Source organism: Lates calcarifer, linkage group LG7_2 (genome assembly GCF_001640805.2).
Source record: "Lates calcarifer isolate ASB-BC8 linkage group LG7_2, TLL_Latcal_v3, whole genome shotgun sequence".
NCBI classification, from domain to species: Eukaryota; Metazoa; Chordata; class Actinopteri; family Centropomidae; genus Lates; species Lates calcarifer.
This window is the reverse complement of record NC_066854.1, coordinates 6,548,927-6,569,825: the sequence shown is the minus strand read 5'-3', so window position 1 is coordinate 6,569,825 and position 20,899 is coordinate 6,548,927. Positions and strand designations below refer to the sequence as shown.

General features: G+C 42.1%; 2 protein-coding genes across 7 annotated transcripts in view; one reads left to right on the top strand and one right to left on the bottom strand.

Moving 5' to 3' along the window:
- Nucleotides 1-692: 692 nt before the first annotated feature.
- Nucleotides 693-12,681, bottom strand: tubgcp3 (tubulin, gamma complex associated protein 3). The gene is given in 25 exon segments (XM_018690707.2): nt 693-2,115; nt 2,500-2,594; nt 2,692-2,808; nt 2,909-3,049; nt 3,138-3,269; nt 3,642-3,730; nt 3,889-4,024; nt 4,151-4,219; nt 4,308-4,443; nt 4,563-4,752; nt 5,445-5,541; nt 5,543-5,554; nt 5,703-5,813; nt 6,805-6,971; nt 7,057-7,189; nt 7,400-7,468; nt 7,589-7,630; nt 7,632-7,715; nt 8,484-8,596; nt 8,778-8,956; nt 9,774-9,982; nt 10,122-10,199; nt 10,286-10,353; nt 11,238-11,345; nt 12,474-12,681. Coding segments are annotated over 25 exon segments (2,718 nt in total). The 5' UTR covers nt 12,550-12,681; the 3' UTR covers nt 693-2,048.
- The window catches only part of atp11a (ATPase phospholipid transporting 11A), a 45,090-nt gene continuing 35,482 nt past the window's right edge, over nt 11,292-20,899 (top strand). For 4 of the 6 annotated variants that reach the window (XM_051065851.1, XM_018690681.2, XM_051065853.1 and 1 more), the window contains exon 1: nt 14,282-14,774. In XM_051065851.1, coding sequence (XP_050921808.1) covers nt 14,730-14,774 — 45 coding nt within the window. In that variant the 5' untranslated portion in view covers nt 14,282-14,729. Of the gene's footprint in view, nt 11,378-14,281; nt 14,775-17,960; nt 18,074-20,899 lie in introns of those variants that run through there. The other 2 variants (XM_018690677.2, XM_051065852.1) reach the window with 2 other exon arrangements.

Here is a 20,899-nt window from a genome sequence, read left to right as displayed (position 1 = left end):
TTTCTGAATTATTACATGTTAAATGTGACTCTGGGGGGTGGGGATTTTTATGCAGGTTTGTTAGTAAGTTAACCATATCCTTTAAAATGCATATGCAATGTCTGTTAATTTACTTATTTATATTTTTTGGTTTTACAAACATCTGTTGCCTGATCCAGGATCAGAGCTCCTACAAGGTGAGGTCAATGCTCACAGCTGTTTGTATGGAAATGATTGTATAAGTTGATGATTAAAATGCTACTTGGCTTCTCAATCTCAACAAACATGTTGGCCTTTTTCTACAGCAGAAAGCACTTTGAATGTGATGTCCTACATGTCCTACAACAGAAATTAAGACTCAGATGATTATCCACTTTTGAGCCAAAGCAAAGGTAACATTTTCACTTCACTGTTCAGTTTTGGGTCATTACGAGGATTGATTATGCACTAAAAGCTTCTCTCTGAACTGTAGCTATCACAATGACTACTTCTCCTCATCTGTTGTAGACAAAATGAGGGATCACAGTTAAAGTAAAGAACAATCTGGGAGGCTGATCAACAGAAACAACACTCCTATACTGAACCAGTTCCACCAGAATACTGTCAGCATCTTCACCTCATATGCATAACCTCACTTAATAACACTAACAACACTCTTATTTTCTTATTTATAATATGGGAATAGACTTGTTTCAGAAAATAAACTGCCCAAGTGAACATTTAGAACCATTAAATTCTTTAAACATGGATTTTGACTTAGAAATATTTACAATATTTAAAGAAACTGAAATATCTGAACATTTCTAGTTCTTATTTTTTATGCAGTGACGAGAAGTGAGGTTGTTGTGGTTGTGTGAGGATTGTTTCTCTTTGACATGATCCATCTCTCATACAGACGTAGAAGCACACACTGTAAACTAAGCAGGGAAACAGAGGGAAACCACACATAAATACATAACAAACCCTTCAGAACATTCTTTATATCGGTCGGTTCTCAGTCAAGTTCCTATGTTTTACAAATCTAATGACAAACAGAAACTATTTGGTTAAAATCAACAAACCTCGGATATTAACACAGGATGTAAACAAAGGGGGCTCGATACAATAATTGGGAGTGTGTGTGTGAGATTCCAAATCCTCTGTATGATTGTGACCTGATGTACTAAAAACCCTGGATTTTAAGGAGGCGAGTGAAGAACTAGGGTTAGACTGATATAGCAGTGTGCCAATACTGATCATAAATATTAAATATTCAATATCCTGATAGTTTCCTGCCTGTTCAGTAGAGTTTTGGTGCCTCGTGCTGTAAATACTAATTTTTTCCCACCGTAATGAGAAGAAAACAGCAGAAACACTGTCTCTTGTGGAATAATTGTTGTAAAAATGCTCCCAATTATTCATTTTAATAACTGCTACAAATACAAAATTGAAAAAATATCAATATCGGACACATATCCGTCGAACCCTAGTGAGAAGACGCGAAGCAACAGGTGTTGACGTGCACAGAGAAGTGCATATATACACACACATACATTTTTGCATAAACTCTATGTACATACATTTTGTGTGTTGGGACTAGATTTGGCAACCGCGCTGAGAAAAAAAAGGTTTTGTTTTCTTTCTCATTAATAAGGCATGCCATGTAAGGTGGCCCTGTGTGAAACGGGGATCTCAGTCTGACAGCAGCTTCTTGTTACCTCCACACACTCCACTGGATCATTTTCCCAAATTTACTTGATATTTTTGCAGAATTTCTCACCGAACACCGAGCAGTCTGTCACGACAAGCTCTTAAAAGTTTGATTTACTGGACTTTATTCGTTTGTGTTTCCCCACTCAGATGACTTTGCTGGAGCTGTCTGCTGTGATGTCATCACTTGGTGACCGACTGTTTGCCGCCGCCACTCGCGATGCCAGAACATTCAGGACGGTGCTGGATTGCGTCCTCCAAGGCATGACATCATCTCGACATGAAGCGCTTTAAAGTCTGCTGGTCAGCCCATCTCTGCGATGTCACACCCCATGCTCGGATGACGGGAAGTGTTGCTTGTCAGTGCCGTTGTCTTCGTGTCAGATGTTTGACAGCCGTCGCCCTCGGGTGGCGCCCAGTGAAGCTCGCAGCCTCGGCTCTCTGGCCCTGTAGAGGGAATAATATGTGTTAACAGTAACAAACATTATGGTGAACAGTTAATGAAGCTACTGTATGTTCTTCTAGACTGAATCACTGAACAGCTGTGTCACAGAAAAACTAAAACATCTGAGCAACTAACTACAAACACATCAGGTGACATCATTTATCAGGATGTGAAGTGCCTCAAAGGACTTAGTTTGAGGACACCTGTAGCCATGTTGTCTCCATCTCTTATGAATCTGCAGGCTCCACACTCTCTAGAAAGCCTGGAAAACTAAATCTGGAGCTGAATCTGGAATGACCTCCTCCTATTGTAAAACGAACAAAACTTCAGCTCATGATGTTTAGACCAGCAGAAATCCTATGCTGACTACGTTTTAAAAGGCAAACCTGTAGTGTTCATTGAAGTCCAGTCTGAAGCTGAGGAAACGCAGACTCTCATCTGAACTCGTCATCAGCAACACCAGGAACTGCTGCACGATGTTCTGAAAGAAGAATGGAAGAAAAGAAAGAGGTTAGAAAAGGAGAAGATGCCAATGTAACCGATTGACAGCTGCTCCCAGAGCTGGTTCAGGCTGGTACCTGGTAGCAGTGGGTGAGAATTCGGAGCTGGGAGCGCATCTTTGGTATGGTTTCCTGGAACTCCTGAATCCTCCTCTTCTCTTCTGCTTCTTGTTCGGCCGTCACTCCCCACTGACCCTGAACCAGCACAGATTGAGAGAGGTTAGTCATCCCACATCCCACATTTAAGTACTGTTATGTTCCCAGCATCCCACTCCTTTTCTCTGTAGCTTCTCACCTCCTCTTCTCTCTGCTGCTTCCTCTCTTCATACTGCAGTCTGAGGGTGAGTTCCTCCAGCGCCGAGCGGTAGAGGGAGTCCTGGGCGTTCTGAAACTCTATGATCTGGTCAAATATGGCCCTCAGCTGGTTCAGAAGATTCTGGATGGAAACAGAATTCAAAGAGGTGTGTTTGTGGAAAACGAGAGTCAGAAATAACATAATCTTAATGTGCGTATTCATGTGTTACCCTGCTGTTATTGTCCAGCAGGCATCTGGAGATGATGGTGTCCAGGAAGACATCGTGGGCAGCGATGATGTGGTCCAGGTCCTGAGCCTGCTGCACTTTGTTCCACAGCTCATCCCAGGAGCACTCCAACACCTACAAGTTAGTGTATGGGAATGACATTGCCCTTTTATTAAGAGTCAGATATCATACAGTGTCCTTTGATATTATGGTGGCGCCTCCCTGTCCACAGTCAATATGTTTTTCCTATTATTCTTACAATTATTTTATCTGATCTCTGAGAAACACAACCTCACTAGTCTGACTTTAAGTACAGTTTTGCAGTTGGTCTGGACTTGAACCAGCAACCTTGAGTTAACCTCACTAACTTCAAGGCTACTGTTGATCCTGTAAATCACAATCATGCAGCGTTGCATTTAACAGCAGCTCGCCTCCTGCTGTAATTACAGCTTTTCTTTACTGATGTTTTACAGCCTGTGACGGTAACAGCACTGCTAATGATCTGACCTCAAAGGTGATGTAGTACTGCATCTGGTGGATGAAGTGGACCATCTCGGAGGCCAGGATGTGACACTGGTGCAGCACGCCGGACAACTCTGTGGGGTAGAAAGCATAATGGCAGGTAACATTTCTACAAGCTGCCAATTACACTAATTCACCTGAAACAGATTTTAAGAACATATTGTAGGGGAAAAAAAACATGAATGCAGGATATAATTTTTCTAAGAAAGTGTGTGTGTGTGTGTTTATGTACCAGGCATGGTTTTGAGCAGCTTGGCATTACACATCTGTCCCTTCCAGATGTCAGTCAGTGTGTACTCCATCCTCTTGGCCCTCCACAGGAAGTTAAACACACGCAGGTAGTGGCCCATGCATTCTCTTGTGAACACCTGCAATGCACATACAAACACAGAAGCAATGCATGAAGAGTTTCACATTTCCACATACAGTTGTGCAGAGATGAAATGACACAGAATATGTTGGGAAGTGTATGACTGAGCGTATGTGTTTGTTACCGTAGCAATGGGTCCATCAACATGGTAGTCCAGACTAAAAACATCCCAGCCTGTGTCACCAGGAGACACCTGGAGCCAAGAAATGACACAGTAAGAAATCAGTCTTGCAACACAGCACCCTCCCACACACACACACACACTCTCACACACACTTCACCTCCAGCAGGCGCACATCGAGCCTCTTGAGGATCTCTGCGTTGTCAAACTGGGCATTGGTGGCTCTGACTGCCGTTTCTAGGATACCAGTCAGGTTGTGTTGGTACAGCGTGGTGGCCGGACGCACCAACTCTGGTCTGGGACAAAATATTTAGCAAACAGCAAAATGAGACTCGCAGTAGTATGATGCTGTGTACAAAGCAGCAGCAGTAGGGTCATAAAAGAGATGATATATTAAAAGTCTATTGTTGCTAACTTGAGCAGGTCCATGAGGTGTCTGATGAAGTCTCCCTGGCCCAGCAGCAGGTATCTCCTCATGGCCTGCAGGTGCTCCAGCAGCAGGTAGTTGCGGTTGAGGACATCCAGCAGGTATTTGCTGGTGTCGAAGTAGGCAGCGTCGATCTTCTCCTGAAAGGCCCCCTCCAGGTCTGACAGCAGCTCTGCAGCTACAAGACCAAGGAAATGAGATGGAGAAAGAATTTAATGGGATTTTAACTCAAAGGAGGTTCATAAATAATTTGACATATTCTAAAGATAAGGCAAGAAAAGTGCTGGACTCTGGGCCAACCACATCATATCCTCTCCTGCTCCAACCAGACCTCTGCTGCAGGCCGATAAGTGAGAAAGTGAGTGTGATGTCCTTCAACAGATACAGTAAAAGCTACAGCTCAAACTGGTCCGATGAAGTCCTGCAGACTGAATCAATAGAATATAGCTAAGTATACCTCTTTCCACTTCATAGTCAAAAGGAGGAGGAGGACAAGGCCGGTGAACGGTAAGAGCATTGATCACTGCCAGTCCACTAGGCTACGTCAATATAGCAATATCAATAGGATAAGGACGAAACGGAGAGGAACCTTCTTATTGGTCAATGATGTCATTAGTACGCTTGACTCAATAATAACACTGAAAAAAGAAAACAAAACTATAAAGAGTGGCAATAAAGCCAGCAATACCATTCCAACATTTACCAGAGCATATGTGTTATTGCTTCTTCCTGATGTCATGTTTTCTACAGATAATGTCCCATTATGAGGTGTTGGAAAAACTCTTTTAATCCTAATTATGCCCAGAAACCAAGTGCAGATATTAATGTTGCAAAATTGTTTCCATATCAACAAGAGAGTGCGAGACTTACCGTCTTTGGGCGTGTCTGCAGACTTGGACGCTGGCGTGATTTTGCCCGGCGGCGTCCTGTCATGACAAACCTGATGCAGGAAGTTAATGGATTTACCGAATGAGCAGAACCTAGAGGGGGGAGACGATAATGAGGTGATGTGAAACAGCAGGCAGGAGATAACAGTTCCTTATAGTGGTGAAACCACTTCTTACCTGTTTGTGTAAGGCCAATAACCCTATCTATGGTAATGAGTGAAGAGATTGTGGGTGTGTATACCTTGCGGGCCTGGTCCATGGTGATGAATGAGGGGATCATAGACTTCCTGAGGGAGTACTTGTCATGCCACAGGCGATCGGTCTTCACGTTGGGATCTGATGCTACAAAGAACTACACATAAAGACACACATTACATTACAATTACAGACTTATTTACTGTGGAAATGACTAAGCCCTGCATTTGGACGGATTCAAAGATAACTTTAGACCAGAATAAAGTGAGGGGCCAAACAATGAATAAATACTCTAGCTTTATGGACGGATCGTGCATCCATGACAGAGGTTTTCATCCTCTGTCACTTTCACTTAGATCGTCCATTTACTTCACAGGCTCGTACACAAGCTTCAACTGGCTTTGTAATGGGCACGATGAAGGCTGCGTACTCTGTGTATGCTGATACGTTTATGATTTGACTGCAACTGTCAGCCTCGCTACCAATCTATCTTTAAAAAGCACTTTCCCACAGCCTAGTAGCTGGAATATGAGCATAGAAAGAAGATCACAAATCCCACTATAACTCAGTCAGCTCTGACACAAACTTCATTACCTAATTATTGTAGTTTTTTAATTGTAATGTGCTTTGAATCATTAATTTAGACAACATAGTAGGTGTTGTTTACTGCATCTGTTTTTACAGGCTGTGTATGTGTGATCTACTTGGTAATTTCCCTCCTGAAAGGTGCAATCATTTTGTCCCAGTTTTCTTAAACACAGCACTTAAGACCAGAGTCCTGAGATAACTAACAGTTAATGCAGGACACATAAATACTGTGAGTGAGGGAGAAACAGAAAGAGGGAGCAGGGAGAAGTAAAGGAGAAACATCCATCACTGGGTTCTCCATTACACTCCTCTCATCAGTTCTCATTTAAGACACTGTCCTGCCCCACCTCTCTTTCTTTATTTCTCTCCCTCCTCCTCTCACTAATGTTCTTTCTCATTGGGGTCAAACATCAGAGGAGTTAAATAGAACAATCTCCAGAGCAGTAAATTCCTGATGGTTTCTCTATTAAAGGATCTCTGGGCAGGCAGGAGCTTCAGACATGCTACACCACAGATTTTCCAAAACACACGTGCTGAAAATATCAGAAAGAGGCTCGTACCTCGTGGTACGTGTCCTCTAGCTCTCCGTCATAGATCCACCTGTAGAGGAAGTTGAGGATGGGGTGTGACACCAGGCTGAGGATGTGCTGAACCAGCGCCCTCATCTGTGGGTCTCCCGTTTTCCCGTAGGCGTGAACGGCTGAAGCCAGCTCACCTCCCTTTCGACCTGAACACGAGATTAAAAACACACACTGAGGGGAAATTCCTCTTCACATCATGTGTTAACCTGTGTCACCGCCAACACAACCTACCTTGGCAGAAGTCAACAAGGGCGGCTAGCGTTTTGAGCCGGACTTTGGGGTCGTACATCCAAACCAGCAGCCTCCTCAGAGTCAGACTGCTCTCTGTGCACACGTTCACGCCTTGGTCGTCCTCCACCTGCAACTACAAAATACACACACAGGTCAAGAAACTCAGACAACTGAAAAGAGGGATGAAGAACTGAGGAAACACACAAGTCCTTCAACAAAACTGAGATCTCAAGTTATAGAATTATTTTTTTAACATGTAGTGAGTGACATGTTTAATAGTAATTTTATTATCCACCATCTTTTCTATCAGATGAGATTCTGGACATGATTCGTCTCTGAGTACCTGGGAGTGGAGGACAGACAGAAGCCTGTAGTACTCCTTCAGTTCCTGGTGCAGTGAGGCGCAGAAGCTCTGAGGTGAGAGGGGGACACAGAGGGGGGCAGACACAGATGGAAACATGCATTAGTGAAGGATTGGCTAAAAAAAGATCATGTCCAGGATAATTAATACACAAAGCGAGCACAGACACACCTGTCCGACGAGCCCAAAGGCCCGGTCGAGGCTCCTGGCGTCTGGTGTACTTCCTGACTTTGTTGTGGAGCCAGCCGAGCTCGGCCAGCCTGCTGCTCGTGTCCCTCAGGGACTTGCACAGCACCACCTGGTGAAATGCAGCACACATTACAACTACACTACATCATCTGTTTTTTTCCTCAACTGGTGAAGTCACGGTCACAAATTTCATTTTGAAAAGCTCTGACGGAGTATCGTCATGGAGATTATCGCAATTTACATGATGTACCCACTATAACCGGCCTCCTCATGGAAAGAGATTTGTTTTCCAGCTGGGGTGGACTTCACATTTAATGATGCATTAAAGTTTTATCTCTTTTAACAAAACCTCTTATCCAGGGAGCTTTGCAGGGAAGTTAAGTGGCCACAGAAGATACTGAAGTATCTCCATCCTTGACTCATTTATCTCTGGTCTCAGTGGCTCCCAACACAGACCGCAAGTCTATGTTTAGCACCACAGAGAGAATATGGGACAGGTTACATCTAAGGCCTCCCTATCGACGATCTGCAAGAGGGGGGAATAAAAGAAATTGACAGTATAGAGGAAAGAAGAGAGAAAAGAGTGGTCGATGTGGCTCTGAACCAAAAAGCTTTATATTGATCTGTTGAATCTTTCCTTTAAAGTCCAATCAACAGCAATAGTCTTGATATCACATCATCTACTCTGAATATGTGGTAAGCATCACAAACCTCTCTGTGTTCACCTCTGTGCTCTGTACTTGAGCACTTGTTCTGAGCCGATGACGATGACCTGAGCTCTACTGTACTGTCGGGTTACTTGGGTAATGTGCTCGCCATCCGCTGAACTGATTTAGCCTATTAAAAGCTTTACAAGGCCGGACTCAGGTTCAGGTACCTTGCTGTCTATTTTGTAGCAGTTATCCTGGGCGCTCATCTTGATGAACTTGCCATCGATTCCCTGGAAGACATAGAGGATGTCCCGCACTAGCGCCGCCTCGCTCACCTCCCCTACAGCCGCCAGAGGACAAAGGATTCGCTGCACGTTAAAAATACAGTTTGTGCTCTCAGTTTGAAATAATAACGGTGAAAGTTTAGGGAGTAATACTGTATGAATCTCTCAGAAAAGCCTAAATAAGATTTGTAAGACCCCAGGCATAAGCGTCAGTCTGGGTTTTTGCATGTCACTCACCGCCTGCGTCACCGTCTCGGCGAGGACGCACCACTCTGGCAGAGGGGACTGGAGGTCCGAGGGGAGGGCGGGTGGCAGTCGGGGCCAGAGCGGAGGAAGGGGAGGAGCTGACGGGAAGAGCCCAGGCTAGCCGAGAGCCCAGGGGCTGACCGCCGCCAGCTGCAGACTGGGGGGGTTGACTAAAACACACACACATTTACTGTTGTTACAAAGTTCTGAGCCCATGTAGAGGTCGTCTGTCATTACTCCTGGAGACATGCTGGACAGTGCACTCAGAACAGCTAATTAAACTTAAAAAAACAAACTCAAAGCACATCTTTGCATAATTAAAGCACAGCTACTGTGTTTTTTTAACACAGGAGTATAAATTACAATTCAATGCCATGAGACTTTTTTAGTAAGGATTTGACCTTTCACGATTAAAAGGTGAGCTCAGACAACTCAATGGTCATTTGTAACTGAAGGACTCCTGCATTATTAATAAGGATAAATGGAATTAAATGGCCTTCTGATGGCTCATAAAACAGATTTATAAAGAGGTCAGGCTGAGAGGAAAGTTCATTTACTGGTGATAATTGACGCTTCCTTTATCTCACGCAGAGTGCTTTTACAGGACAAGTGTCAGATAAATAACCCTGTTCTCTCTGGAGCCTCTCAGGTCAAATTGCTTATTCTCTGGCTTCTCTTCTATGTGATCATGTCAACTAATGACTTCATAAGTATAAAGACAACAGAGCTTTTTTTGTCATTGAAAACGTTCATACGGTGGCAGAGGGTGTGCACATTATTTTGGCCAGCTACCATAGAGCAGCTGGAGGTTTCATTCAAGGCATTATGTTGCCTTCAGGTTCACAGTGGAGTTTGTTTAAGTGCATCTGGAGCTGAATGAAGTTTATCCATTAGGATCCATTAAAACCAGAGCAGTGTAATATCAACAGAGGATCTATTGTACTGATCCATGACAGCCAGCCGGTGTTGTTGGGTCCGGACACTCACCCGGCCAGCAATGACTGTGGCGTCGGCGTGGGTCCATTCAGCGTGTACACCCCCAGGCTGGAGATGCCGCTGGTGCCCACGCTGGCCGACAGCCCGCCGCTCCTCTCCCCATAGCTCAGGGCCAGGCTCTGAGGCCGGGTGCAGTAGAACGGGGTGGAGTGGGCGTCTCTGGGGAGGGCTTGGGCGAAAAGCGCCCCATAGTTCCCAACCTGGGGAGGACAGGGAGACAGCTTCAGTCAGTTTCCTTATCCTGCTTTTATTACGATGCTTATGTTGCGGAAAAACAAGAAACAAGAGCTTCGAAAACATGACCCGATAAAAGGTTTTGAGACTGTTTGTGTCCCTCACCCTGCTGGACGGTTTACGGGGGTCTTCAGAGAGGCTGAGCAGCAGGTAGAGAACAGACCAGCGATGCTTCAGAACGCCCTGTCAAACAGTAAACACAACATCAGCTCAACATTATCATAATTTGTGTAGTGACCACAGTTCTGGTAAAACAAAGAGATACTAACCTGCGTCTGAAGTTTTCTGTGCAGCTCTGAGAACAGAGCAGCATCTGCTTCTCTCCTCTGCTTCAGCACTGCAACAGCATCAAGACAAACTCTGTAAACTCTGATGTTTGAGCCTTAAAACCACACTATGCTGCAAGTTTTTAACAAGATCTATTCTTTTTTACTTCACTGATCGATTTAGGACCATTTAAAAAAACAAAACTAAATAATTAAATAAACCTTTCCACAAAACTGCAGAGTTTAACAAAAAGCAGGAATTCAATTGCAGAGGAACATGAGGTCCATCTGTGCTCAGGCAAGCCGCTCGCTGTGTTCTACAGCACAAAGAAAACCTGTCACTACACCGTGAATAGAAAAAGACCTTGAGTGTCTGTAATTATGAGACCTTCAATAAAATGACACATTTTAAGAGCTTTTCAGCCCTGAACAATATTGGGGATCCCTGTCTATATATTACTCTGTGACAGAATGCAGAGAAAACTCTCTTTTATTGAAATTCCACAGCTGCAACCAGCTCTGGTATGACAAGTCACAGCTGGCAGCTAGAGCTGTGTTACAAATGGCATTTCCACAACTGATTTGTTGGTATTACTGGAATAAATTCTTTCATATGAGTGGACTCATGTGACTCAAGTTAAGCTTGACTAAATATCTGATTTAAATCACGTCAGTACTTTATCAAAATTCCAATAAGTCCACCTTAAAACCAGGGATAAATAAAACATTCTGCACAGTAAGTGCTGTGCTATTTTTGTGTTAGCTCAGATCAATGTTTTCCCACTAATGGTGCCACCTTGGCTACTATGAAAGTCCACTGGGATTTGATATTATGGTGCAATAACGATTTTCCAACATTAAAGGTGAAGTGCACACAGGGAGGACACAAAGACTAAAGAGAGAAGTGTACTGTTGGTTAATGATGGATATTATTATTTGTCCAAATGCCACTTACATTCTTTCTTGATCTTCTCTGACACCAGGAACTCATCCCGCTCAATAGTGGGGGCATAGTTGCTGCCAATGACTCGCACTGCATACTGGAACTGGTGGGCAACTTCAGCTGGAAAAATAAAGACCCAGGAATGACTGAAGGTAAAGGCAGCACTTTGAAGTGATGTAGAAATGTCCACCTGTTATTATCGGTTGTTGCTGCTGTTACTCCACATTTTCCCCCAATCATTTTCAAAAAGCTGCAACAGCACAGTATGCCTCTTAAAACTTAGATACTAGGATACTGGTGTAAATGGGTTATAGCTTTGTATATGGTTGTGAATAATGGGGCAAAACTAGTGTGGCTAACACTCTGGCTTTGGATTAAAAAAATAAGAGCTAATATTTAAAAAAGCAAAGCTCTGCACAGGGGTTAAATCATCAGTCGCATCAAACTGACTGAAACACACATGATCACACTGATATTTCTCCGCTATCTCAGATTAAACATGCTAACCTCCATCTGAGATGCCTGCATCCAGCAGGGGCCTGCAGCTAGCAGGACACAAGTGCATCCAATAACCATGCAAACAGTGTATTGGTTATTATGAGAGCTAACTGGCTAGCAAGCTTACAGATAGCTGGAGTGAAGAGCTAACCACCTGATCAAACCAAAGCTAATAGTGTATTACAGTAAGAGCTGGGGGCACCATGAAGCTGTTAAACGGGATGTGCTCATAGCCAAGCCCATTGGCTGACAGCTACGCGGACCTAGCTCCGCTTACGTGCCGTTGTCCCACACAGCTAATGTGATGCCAAACATCATTTTGATTTTTTAAATCAGTCTAATATGCGCTCCATCACTTGCAAGTTCTTAACTATATTAATAATATGCTCTCTTCAGTTCGGCATATGTGTAACAGACCAAGCAGCACTCATTACAGTAGAACTCCAGCCGTTTTCTACAACATTCCCTCATTAAAGACAGCTGGTTGAGCCGGCGCAAGCAGTGCAAAAAGTTTAATTATTAATAAAAGTAGGGCTGTTTGGTATTGGAACTATACGCCGAATTTGTCAGTACACGATAAAGATTCAGACGATGTCTTTACATCATGGGTAAAATATGTATGATCAGCAATGTAAAGAGCAACGCTAAAGTGTCGGATTTTTGAATGAGGTTAGCTTTGACATTTCCTGAATTCTAGAGTGGTGTACGTATCTGGACTGGCGCGCAGCATGCTAACGTTAACTGATGTACCTTCGCTTTTCCCCGTGATTCTGCAGCAGAGGCTCTGGAGAAGCACATTGGGTGATTTCTGATCCAGGGTCGCCATACTGCCTGTGGCTAACGTTTCTCGTGTTGCCCACTATCAATCATGATCAAATGCCACTGAATAATATGAACTAACTCCAGTCTCCCACTACGAGCAACGCCATTTTGACAAGTTGAGTCAAGCTAGCAACAAGCAGGAAGAATATGACCGCAGCTAGCGACATATTTCCTTCAAAGTAAAAGCATGAAATTTCTCATTGGTTTTGGTAAAATCTCAAAAAAATCAACAGAGGTAAGAAGATAAAATAGATACCTTCAATCACAACTGTAATTAATTCATTGCTTGTTAATCTTTCAGCTCATTTTACTGACAGATTACAACTGAAAAGATTTTTATATCCATGTTACAGTAATTATTCAACATAGATGTGGATTATTGTTTCTAATTAATAGTGAGAGTCAGTGGTATTTGGAACTGGATGGAAGATGGGACAGAGAAATAAGACAAAACTGATTTTGAAATGTAGTGTATTTATAACACTGTTCACACTGTTCTTCTAGCAGCAATGCATATACTATAGACCTGTGTAAAATAAAAAAGTGTGCATAAGGATAGGTCTACATTCCAAAGTATTTTTACTTTGGTTTTTCTTAGACTTCACTATGTCATTTTATTGCGGGTGAGCAGAAGCATATACAGCTACTCCAGGAGCCGATACATGTTTACTACACATTTGGTCTAGTCTGGCTTTCACAACACCTCTACTGGTGTGAATTAAGTGTCTGTGTGAAAAGTTCCTAAGCAGAGCTGAAAATGTAAATAATGATGTAGTCAACTATAATGCAATGGCACACAAGGAAAATTATGACAAAAGTGAATATATACAACTAAAAATTCTTCAGAAAAGTTCAAAACCTTGAATGTGTCACTTTAAAATAAAATGTTTACTTTGTAAAAACAACCTGAATGGCTGTTACTGCAGCTTATATACCTATAGCGTATAGGTGAAAGTGTAAAATGACGAATTTAATGAATTAAAATTCCTTTAACTGCGTGTTACTTGCAAAACTTTAATAAATAAAAAACTTTAGGTAACCTCGCCTCAGTAATGGTTTTATTGTGAAGATAACAACCGGATATGGTCGTTGTTATTGTTGCGACTTTGACGCTGGTGTTTCAACAGAACCCGCCGAAAACGTCTCCAGGAAACAGAGGTTGGACAAATGAATGAAAACATTTCCCTCCGGAAACAAAGCACCATGGACCGTGGTTCTGACCCTTAATCTGACCTCCCGGTACTCTTAACTCGTACATACTCATAACTTGATATTGTATTCATAGTGTTAACTTTCTGCAGCGATAAATTATAAAATATCTACTGAATAAATAAAACAATTCTAACTCTTTTTTTTCTTGTCTAATCCTTTTAAACTATTCAAACAAACTAAATCTGTAGATAGTTTCTAAGATTTCACATATTATTAAATATGCATGGTTGGATTTCAGTATCATCTGGATGGACAGCACCACTAGGGTGTTTGGGGCACACACACACACACACACACACACACACACACACACTCTCTCTCTCTCTCTCTCTCTCTCTCTCTAAATCTAATGCACTGTCCTCCTGTTGCAATTGTACGGTTTCATTAAAGTTATTGTCAATTTTGTCTGCACACTGTCCCGCCCCAAGCGAACAAATCACTCTCCTAATTAACTGAAACGTCCAATCAATTACAGCCCTTTAAAAGCGCCGGAGTGCGCATGCGCTCACCTCCAGTCAGAGCCACCACCTGGCTCCCCCGTGACGTAGTGCAAAGAAAAGCTCCTTTGGCCGCGGCGCGAGACAAGAAGATTACTGGTATGCGCGCACGGGGGGAGAGAGGGAGCGCGAGAGAGGTGGAGAGACTAGAAATTAGTTTCATCCCAGTGTAGAGAGAAGGAGCAGCGCACTTGTCTGTGCCTGCATGAACTCTCCCGAAACTGTAGTAAGAACCACTCCTCCTGTTAGTGGAAAAGCCTGTTGTTAAAGTCTCTCATAGGTGAGCACAGTGTTTACAATTCTCTGGAGCAGCATTATCAGACAGGCTTTTCTTTAAATCCAGGAAGACGAGAAGACAGAGAAAGTCATGGACAGAGGAGGACATTTAAGAAGAAGCTGGCGCCTACATTAGAAAACTCTCAAGAGAAACGACTCAGAAAGAAGAAGAAGTGTCCGGGGAGGAAGGAGAAACACAATGGGGATGGATTTCAGCACTCTTCGGACCCTCATCAGCAGATATGTAAGTTTTCTTCTTCTTCTTTTTTTTTTTTTTTTTTTTTTTTTTTTTTACAGCGCTGGTGTCCTTCCTGTATTCGCTTTATTTTGCTTACAGTGAGCGCTCTGCAGACCGAGGCTCTTTACAATTTCTGACAATAAACAGAAAACGTGTGAGCTTTTATCACTGTTGGTTTCAAATTCCGCCGAAGCAGCTACTCATCCGGATTAAGTTTCACTCACGAAAGCGAGTGGAAAGAATCTCATTGGAAAATGATTGGGGAAACTGACGCACTAAAACATCAGCAAGCATGACTGTTTTGTAATAGGAAGTTAGAGTTTTGTCTTGAAATATCCCGTTTGCCTGCTTATAAAAAATGTAAATTTGAAGCTGCGGTTTCGGCAGGAGTGTGCAACCCACTAAATAACTCAAAACCTCGATCCCATATCACTTTTCTATTCATTTTTGAACTTTTTAGTGACTTACCCGTGATTCATTCGCTCATTTTTCAATCTTAACACACTCTCTGTTGGGCTGTAAAACTATTTGTAAAGGTAATTTTCTTAATTCAGGTGCCATTTAGTGAAGTACTTATGTTAAATTAAGAATATACTCAGACATAATCCTGAGAGAAGGTCTGTATTTGTTTATAAACAGGAATGTGTTAAAACGTGGGATTTTTGAATGAGATTTGGCGCACATCATTTTGAAATTATAATTATTCTGCATCTGAAGATATTGTAGCACATACTGTTCAACACCAGCATTACCTTGAGTCAACAAAGCACAGCGCACATTAAGAAAGGTGAGTCACTCAATGTTATCACCAGTTGTAAAGAGGCACACTGGAGGGTATCCATTCATGACAGAACATGCAGGAGACATAGCCTGTGAAATCTTATTCCAGCTTTTATTTTGCATGTTTTGCACCAGATGAAATAGTATGATGGATGTTGACCTGCCTCAGCTCCTGTGCCATTCACTCTCTTTTATTATGCTACTTCCTCCAGTTGATCATGACTACAAATGGAACAGTCAGTCACATGAATTATGTAATCCAGTTGTTTTCTCTCCCTGCTAGTCAAATCGATGGGCAGCAGAGGAGCAGCCGGCCTATATGGCTGTGGGTTGCATTAGGCTGCAGCAGTAATGTGTTTGACAATAATCCAGACAGTGCAAGCCGTGCTCACATGAGCGATATTGAGGTTTATACCCAGGCTCCACGCTCAGCTGAGGCTTAGACACGGCCTCCCAACTGTTGCAAATGGCTGATTAAATAAAATCCCTGCTGTGTGGAGGGTGAAATGGAGCCGCAGAGTACGAAAATGCAGAGACAAGCCTGTGACTGGTAGGATGTGGGATGCTGATGAGGTCTGCTGCTGTAATTGATCTGGATGACTGCTTTAGACGAATGGGTTAGGGTTAAATTGATTGTATTGCTGTTGCAAAAGCCTGGATGCAGAGAGACTGCTGAATACTGAAGATTAGGGATAGGAGCATTTATCTGTTTGTCAATACTGGGCTTTTATGAAATATCAGTCAGTACTGGGAGCTACAGAGGTACGATGGAGGATCCTCCTCCTCCGACCACGTCTGTAAAATAAAACTAAATATAAATCCAGCCTTTGTTTAAAGGTCTAATATACCCATTTGCGATGCTGTAAAGAATTCTCACTGTCATGTAAAATGTCAGTGATTTCTATTTTTTCCCCCAATGAAAAAAGGAAATATGCTAACAACATCTCAGTTTGTGACAGCTTATGTTTCATGAAGCTAATTAAAATGGCATCACTTGCTGTCACATGACAATTTTACATGTTTCTTTCTTTTTTTTTTAACCTTTTTTCCTGCAGTGCATCCTCTGTTACATCTATAACTATGTAAAGAGAAGCTAGACCCAATTTAAAATGGAAGGAATTATTATTTAAAAGAACAGTTCTTGCAGCAATTAAATGTGATAATGCTGTTTAGTTACCAATATTAGGTTTGTAATGTCTAAACAAGTGCTGCAAAGTCCTTACAAAGCAGCGTAACGGGACCAGATAACAACATTATTTTTCAATGCAACACATTCCTCAGCATTCCTCCTTATTTAGAAGCTTTCTGATGATTGGTAGAAGGCTTATTTATCAGTCTGCTCTGTGGGATGACAGTCGTTAGGCTTCAGGCATGTTGAGATTTGTCTCATAACGGCGTGATTCAAACGCAGACAGACATTATGGAAGGATAAATATCCAGGTAGTTTCACAATAACCGAACAATGAACAGATCTGAACTGAGCTGACTGTTTGAACTCTGTAAGTTCATTTATGTCTGTAATAAACCAGTATCAGATCACACTGTAAATTATTATATAAACTTTGTTTTTACCCATAGCAGTCCATCGCAAAGATCTGATCTGGATCTAATCTTGAATTTAATATATCTAAATTAGCATCTTTACCACTGAGAAAATTTAAATTTTAATAAAAAAGTAGAAGATTTATGACCTTTTCCCCAAAATAAAACCGCATTTTATTGCATAAATGTAATTAAAGTACAAACTGTAAGATTAAGTAAGTATGAAATGTGGTCACATTCACTTGACTCAGTTAAAAAAAAACAGCTGTCATGTTGTCATAGATCTGTGGAAGCGATGCTAAATAGTCTTAATTACCTCTAATCATGTTAGATACGTTACTCTAATTAAGTTTAGCTGAGGTCACAGTGTACCCCTGTGATACCTGTTGTACTGTCACAGGGTTATTTGGTCTTTACAGCCACTGTCTCCTCAGTCTCTGCCATCTCTGATTAGGTAAAAGGCAGGAGATGTTACATAAGCCTACAGTATAGCTCTCTAACATGTAGTGTTGTAATCTTTGTGGCTGTCGCTACTGTCCAGGCTGAATGAGAACAAAGTGTAATCACAGTGACGGGTAGGAGCACTGAGACCTAGTGTACTTGTACTGTATTCACTCAGTTGACTCGCTTCCCTTCTTCTGTTCTCCTCTCAGGGTAGTTTAAGGCCCTGAAAGTTTTAAAAGGACCATTTATGGATGTTTTAAATTGTCTCTCCACAGTCTTCAGTGCAGTTCTTCTCTTCTTGTTGTACGTTCTTGTGCTTTTTTGTATTTCGTGTATTGATAGCCATGTTCAGATGAAAGAAATGAAAAGTAAATATCTGTCAATCTTTTAAAAACTTGATTTCCTAAGTTGTGACTCTTGTTTCCTATCCAGGTAGCTGTAACTGACATTTCTGCGTGCTTGTTTTATGCAAAGCAAAAAGTAAAACATGTTTGCAGCTGTGAATACAAGAAAAGTGAAGACGTCATGTCTGTGTGGAGGTGGGTTAAAGTAGCCGGGCAGCATTCCTCTGCTGCTGACTAATCTGGATTCCTGGACAGGAAGTGCTTCTCCTCTCTCTCTGTCTGGCTTCCTGCCTTCACATAGTGGATTAAAGGGTTACTGGTGTTCACTATACCCTCACCCACTTAATCCAGTTTACAGCTATACTTTCAAATCTAAGCCAATCGCTGATCCCCTACTGCTTATATTCTACCTGCTGTTTGTTCTAATTGCTGCATAGGCAGGAGTGAATGTTTAGAGTGAGTGAATAGTGGCTGGTGATCATACTGTTGTCTCTGTAGTGGTGAAGTAACCATGCAGGCTAGTAAGTGGGGAGGTGGAATAGAGTAGTAGCCAGGTGACGCAGAGGGCAGCGGATCACATGAACTCCTTGGCGCTGTCTAGTTGTCAATAATTCATAAGCAGACTGGCTGACAATGTGGGCTGACGTTCATGCAGCCTGTTGTGGAGTCTTCCACAGCAGGGCTGCTCACTGTGGGGTCCAGGGACGCCCAGGGGTGCTCGATGGGATTCCAGGGGGACCCCCAAACAAATAAGGAATAGATAAGTCTTACTGACATTCACTTCTGTTTAAAATATCCCAACTGTCAGTGTTTTAGTGCGTTTTAATCACAGGTTTCAGCTTAACCACTAACCACAGTCAAATACAGCGCAGGCTAGTTTTAGCATTTGTGATGTGGTGGTAAATTAGAAGGTCAAATAACAAAAAAAAACAAAAAAACAAAAACGCCACCCACACTGTTCAAAGCCAGAACATTTTATTTATTAAGATTTAAAACACTTAAACTGTTCTTTATTTTTGTCCTGTGGTGGCTTCTCTGAGACACAAGCTTTTAAACTGTCAATGGTCAATAAATGGACATTTTAAGGCACTAAAATATAAATATTTCCTCTTTCTTGAGGACTGCCAGGCACTTAAGGGGGGTCCCAAGACTGCTTAGACCCTTTAGAGAGGGACAGAATAAACCCATTATGACAGACAGATTAAACTGTCAACCACTGTGACAGAATAACACTATTATTGTGACGGCCTTTTTAAAAAGGCAGTAGTAATTCTTTTTCATGCTGATTCAAGCACAGACATCAGACTTCAGATTTTTCTTTCTTTCACTGATGCTCAAAATGTAAATTATAAAATTAACAGTAAATGCTGATATCCATACAGTCGTATTTTCAGGACTTTTAAAAGGTAGTCTTTTATTTTGAAGGACAGTTGTACTGTTGTTTGTGTGTGTGTGCCAGCAAAGGTTTCCTCTCAGCTTCATGCTAATCATTTAACACCTACCTGTCCATGCTGTCCACAGTTTGCACCAGGGTTAACCTCTTCACCTAAAAGATTTACAGGCTCTCACTAAGCCACTGGGTCTTGAGATTGCTTCACTGCTTGACTGTCTGCTGCCACTTTTCAATCTCATTTGTCATATCTCAGGGTCAGCAAAAAATGAAAAAGAAAATCATTTGATAAACACATAAACCTGGGTATAAACTTCCTTTATCATTACTTTTTAAAACAGTCCTCGTCGCATTGCCCAAACAGTACCCACTGAGGAGTATGAGCTCCATTAAAGGCCGGTATCAATGTTATTGCAGTAACATTAACAGTGTATTACAGCCCACTGAACAAGGAGACAGATGATGGATAGCTCTGGGTTAATGGTGCATAGAGGCCTCTATCCAAAGAGAGAGACAGATACAGAGAAAGAGAGAGATGTTGTTTGAACTTGGGCCATCATAATAACATTGCTCCGGGTTGCTGGTGAAAGTGCTGAGGGGGGCAGGTACACCTTAATGTTCTCCCTGTCTGAGGGAGTGATAGCCGGTCGACTCGATGCTGGAACACACCATTCCCCATGGTCCTCATGTCAGCGAGAGAGAGGAAGAAAAGTGAAGTGAGAGAGTACACCCCCTCTTCCTAAATGCTGACAGTGCAGACATCACTCCCCCTCTCTCTTCCATTTAGCCCTAACATCTCCCCCTTTTTCTCCCCCGCTCTCTTTGCATTGTTCGCTTTAGACATCAGCTGGTGATCATTAAAGGACTATTGATTACTATTGATATTTGGATTATAGACTAATAGCACTCACCTCTAACTGTATGTTCACACAGGAAGTGAAGCTAAATTTTGTCTACTTGCAAGAAATCGATCACTTTTGGTCAACTTCTTCCTTCCATTAAGATAGGTGGTTTGACATCTGTACATCAATCCATAATAGATAACATCTATCCATAATAAAGCAGGAGCTTGTCTTCTTTTGTCAGTGAGATTGGCAGTAGTTCCAGTCTCTTCCAGTATCTTTAATAAGCAGTATCTGCTTCAGTCAGTCGTGTTTTGGAAGCACACTGAGTTCAACTGGAAAGTCCAGTTGGATATCGCTGTCAAGTCAAACAAAAGAAGTTAAACAGTGAAAAGTTCAAACATTGTTTCCCTTCTTTTTGTGTATAGACTCAATGTATTTCAGGTTGTGCTTCCAGGAAGGATTTCAGTCATGCCACAGGTCCACATGAATAAAGAGAAAGGCTTTACATTCTCATATTGGCTGTTGCACCTGTGTAGACACTGTTTTTACACATTTTGTACCAGGACAGAATAGAAAACACAGTGGATTTGCAGTCAAGAGATAGGACTCGTCCTTTTTGGCTGTTCATCTGAGCTTTGTTTTATGAGAATGCTGCTGCTGACATTTGAGTGTGTTTTGTTTCACAAATGGCTGATTTATTACAGAGTACGGAGCTCCTGCATCTTTTCCTGAAGCAGAGTTAAAAGCTTTTCAATGACATCCAAAGGGAGCACTTGTGAAGCCACT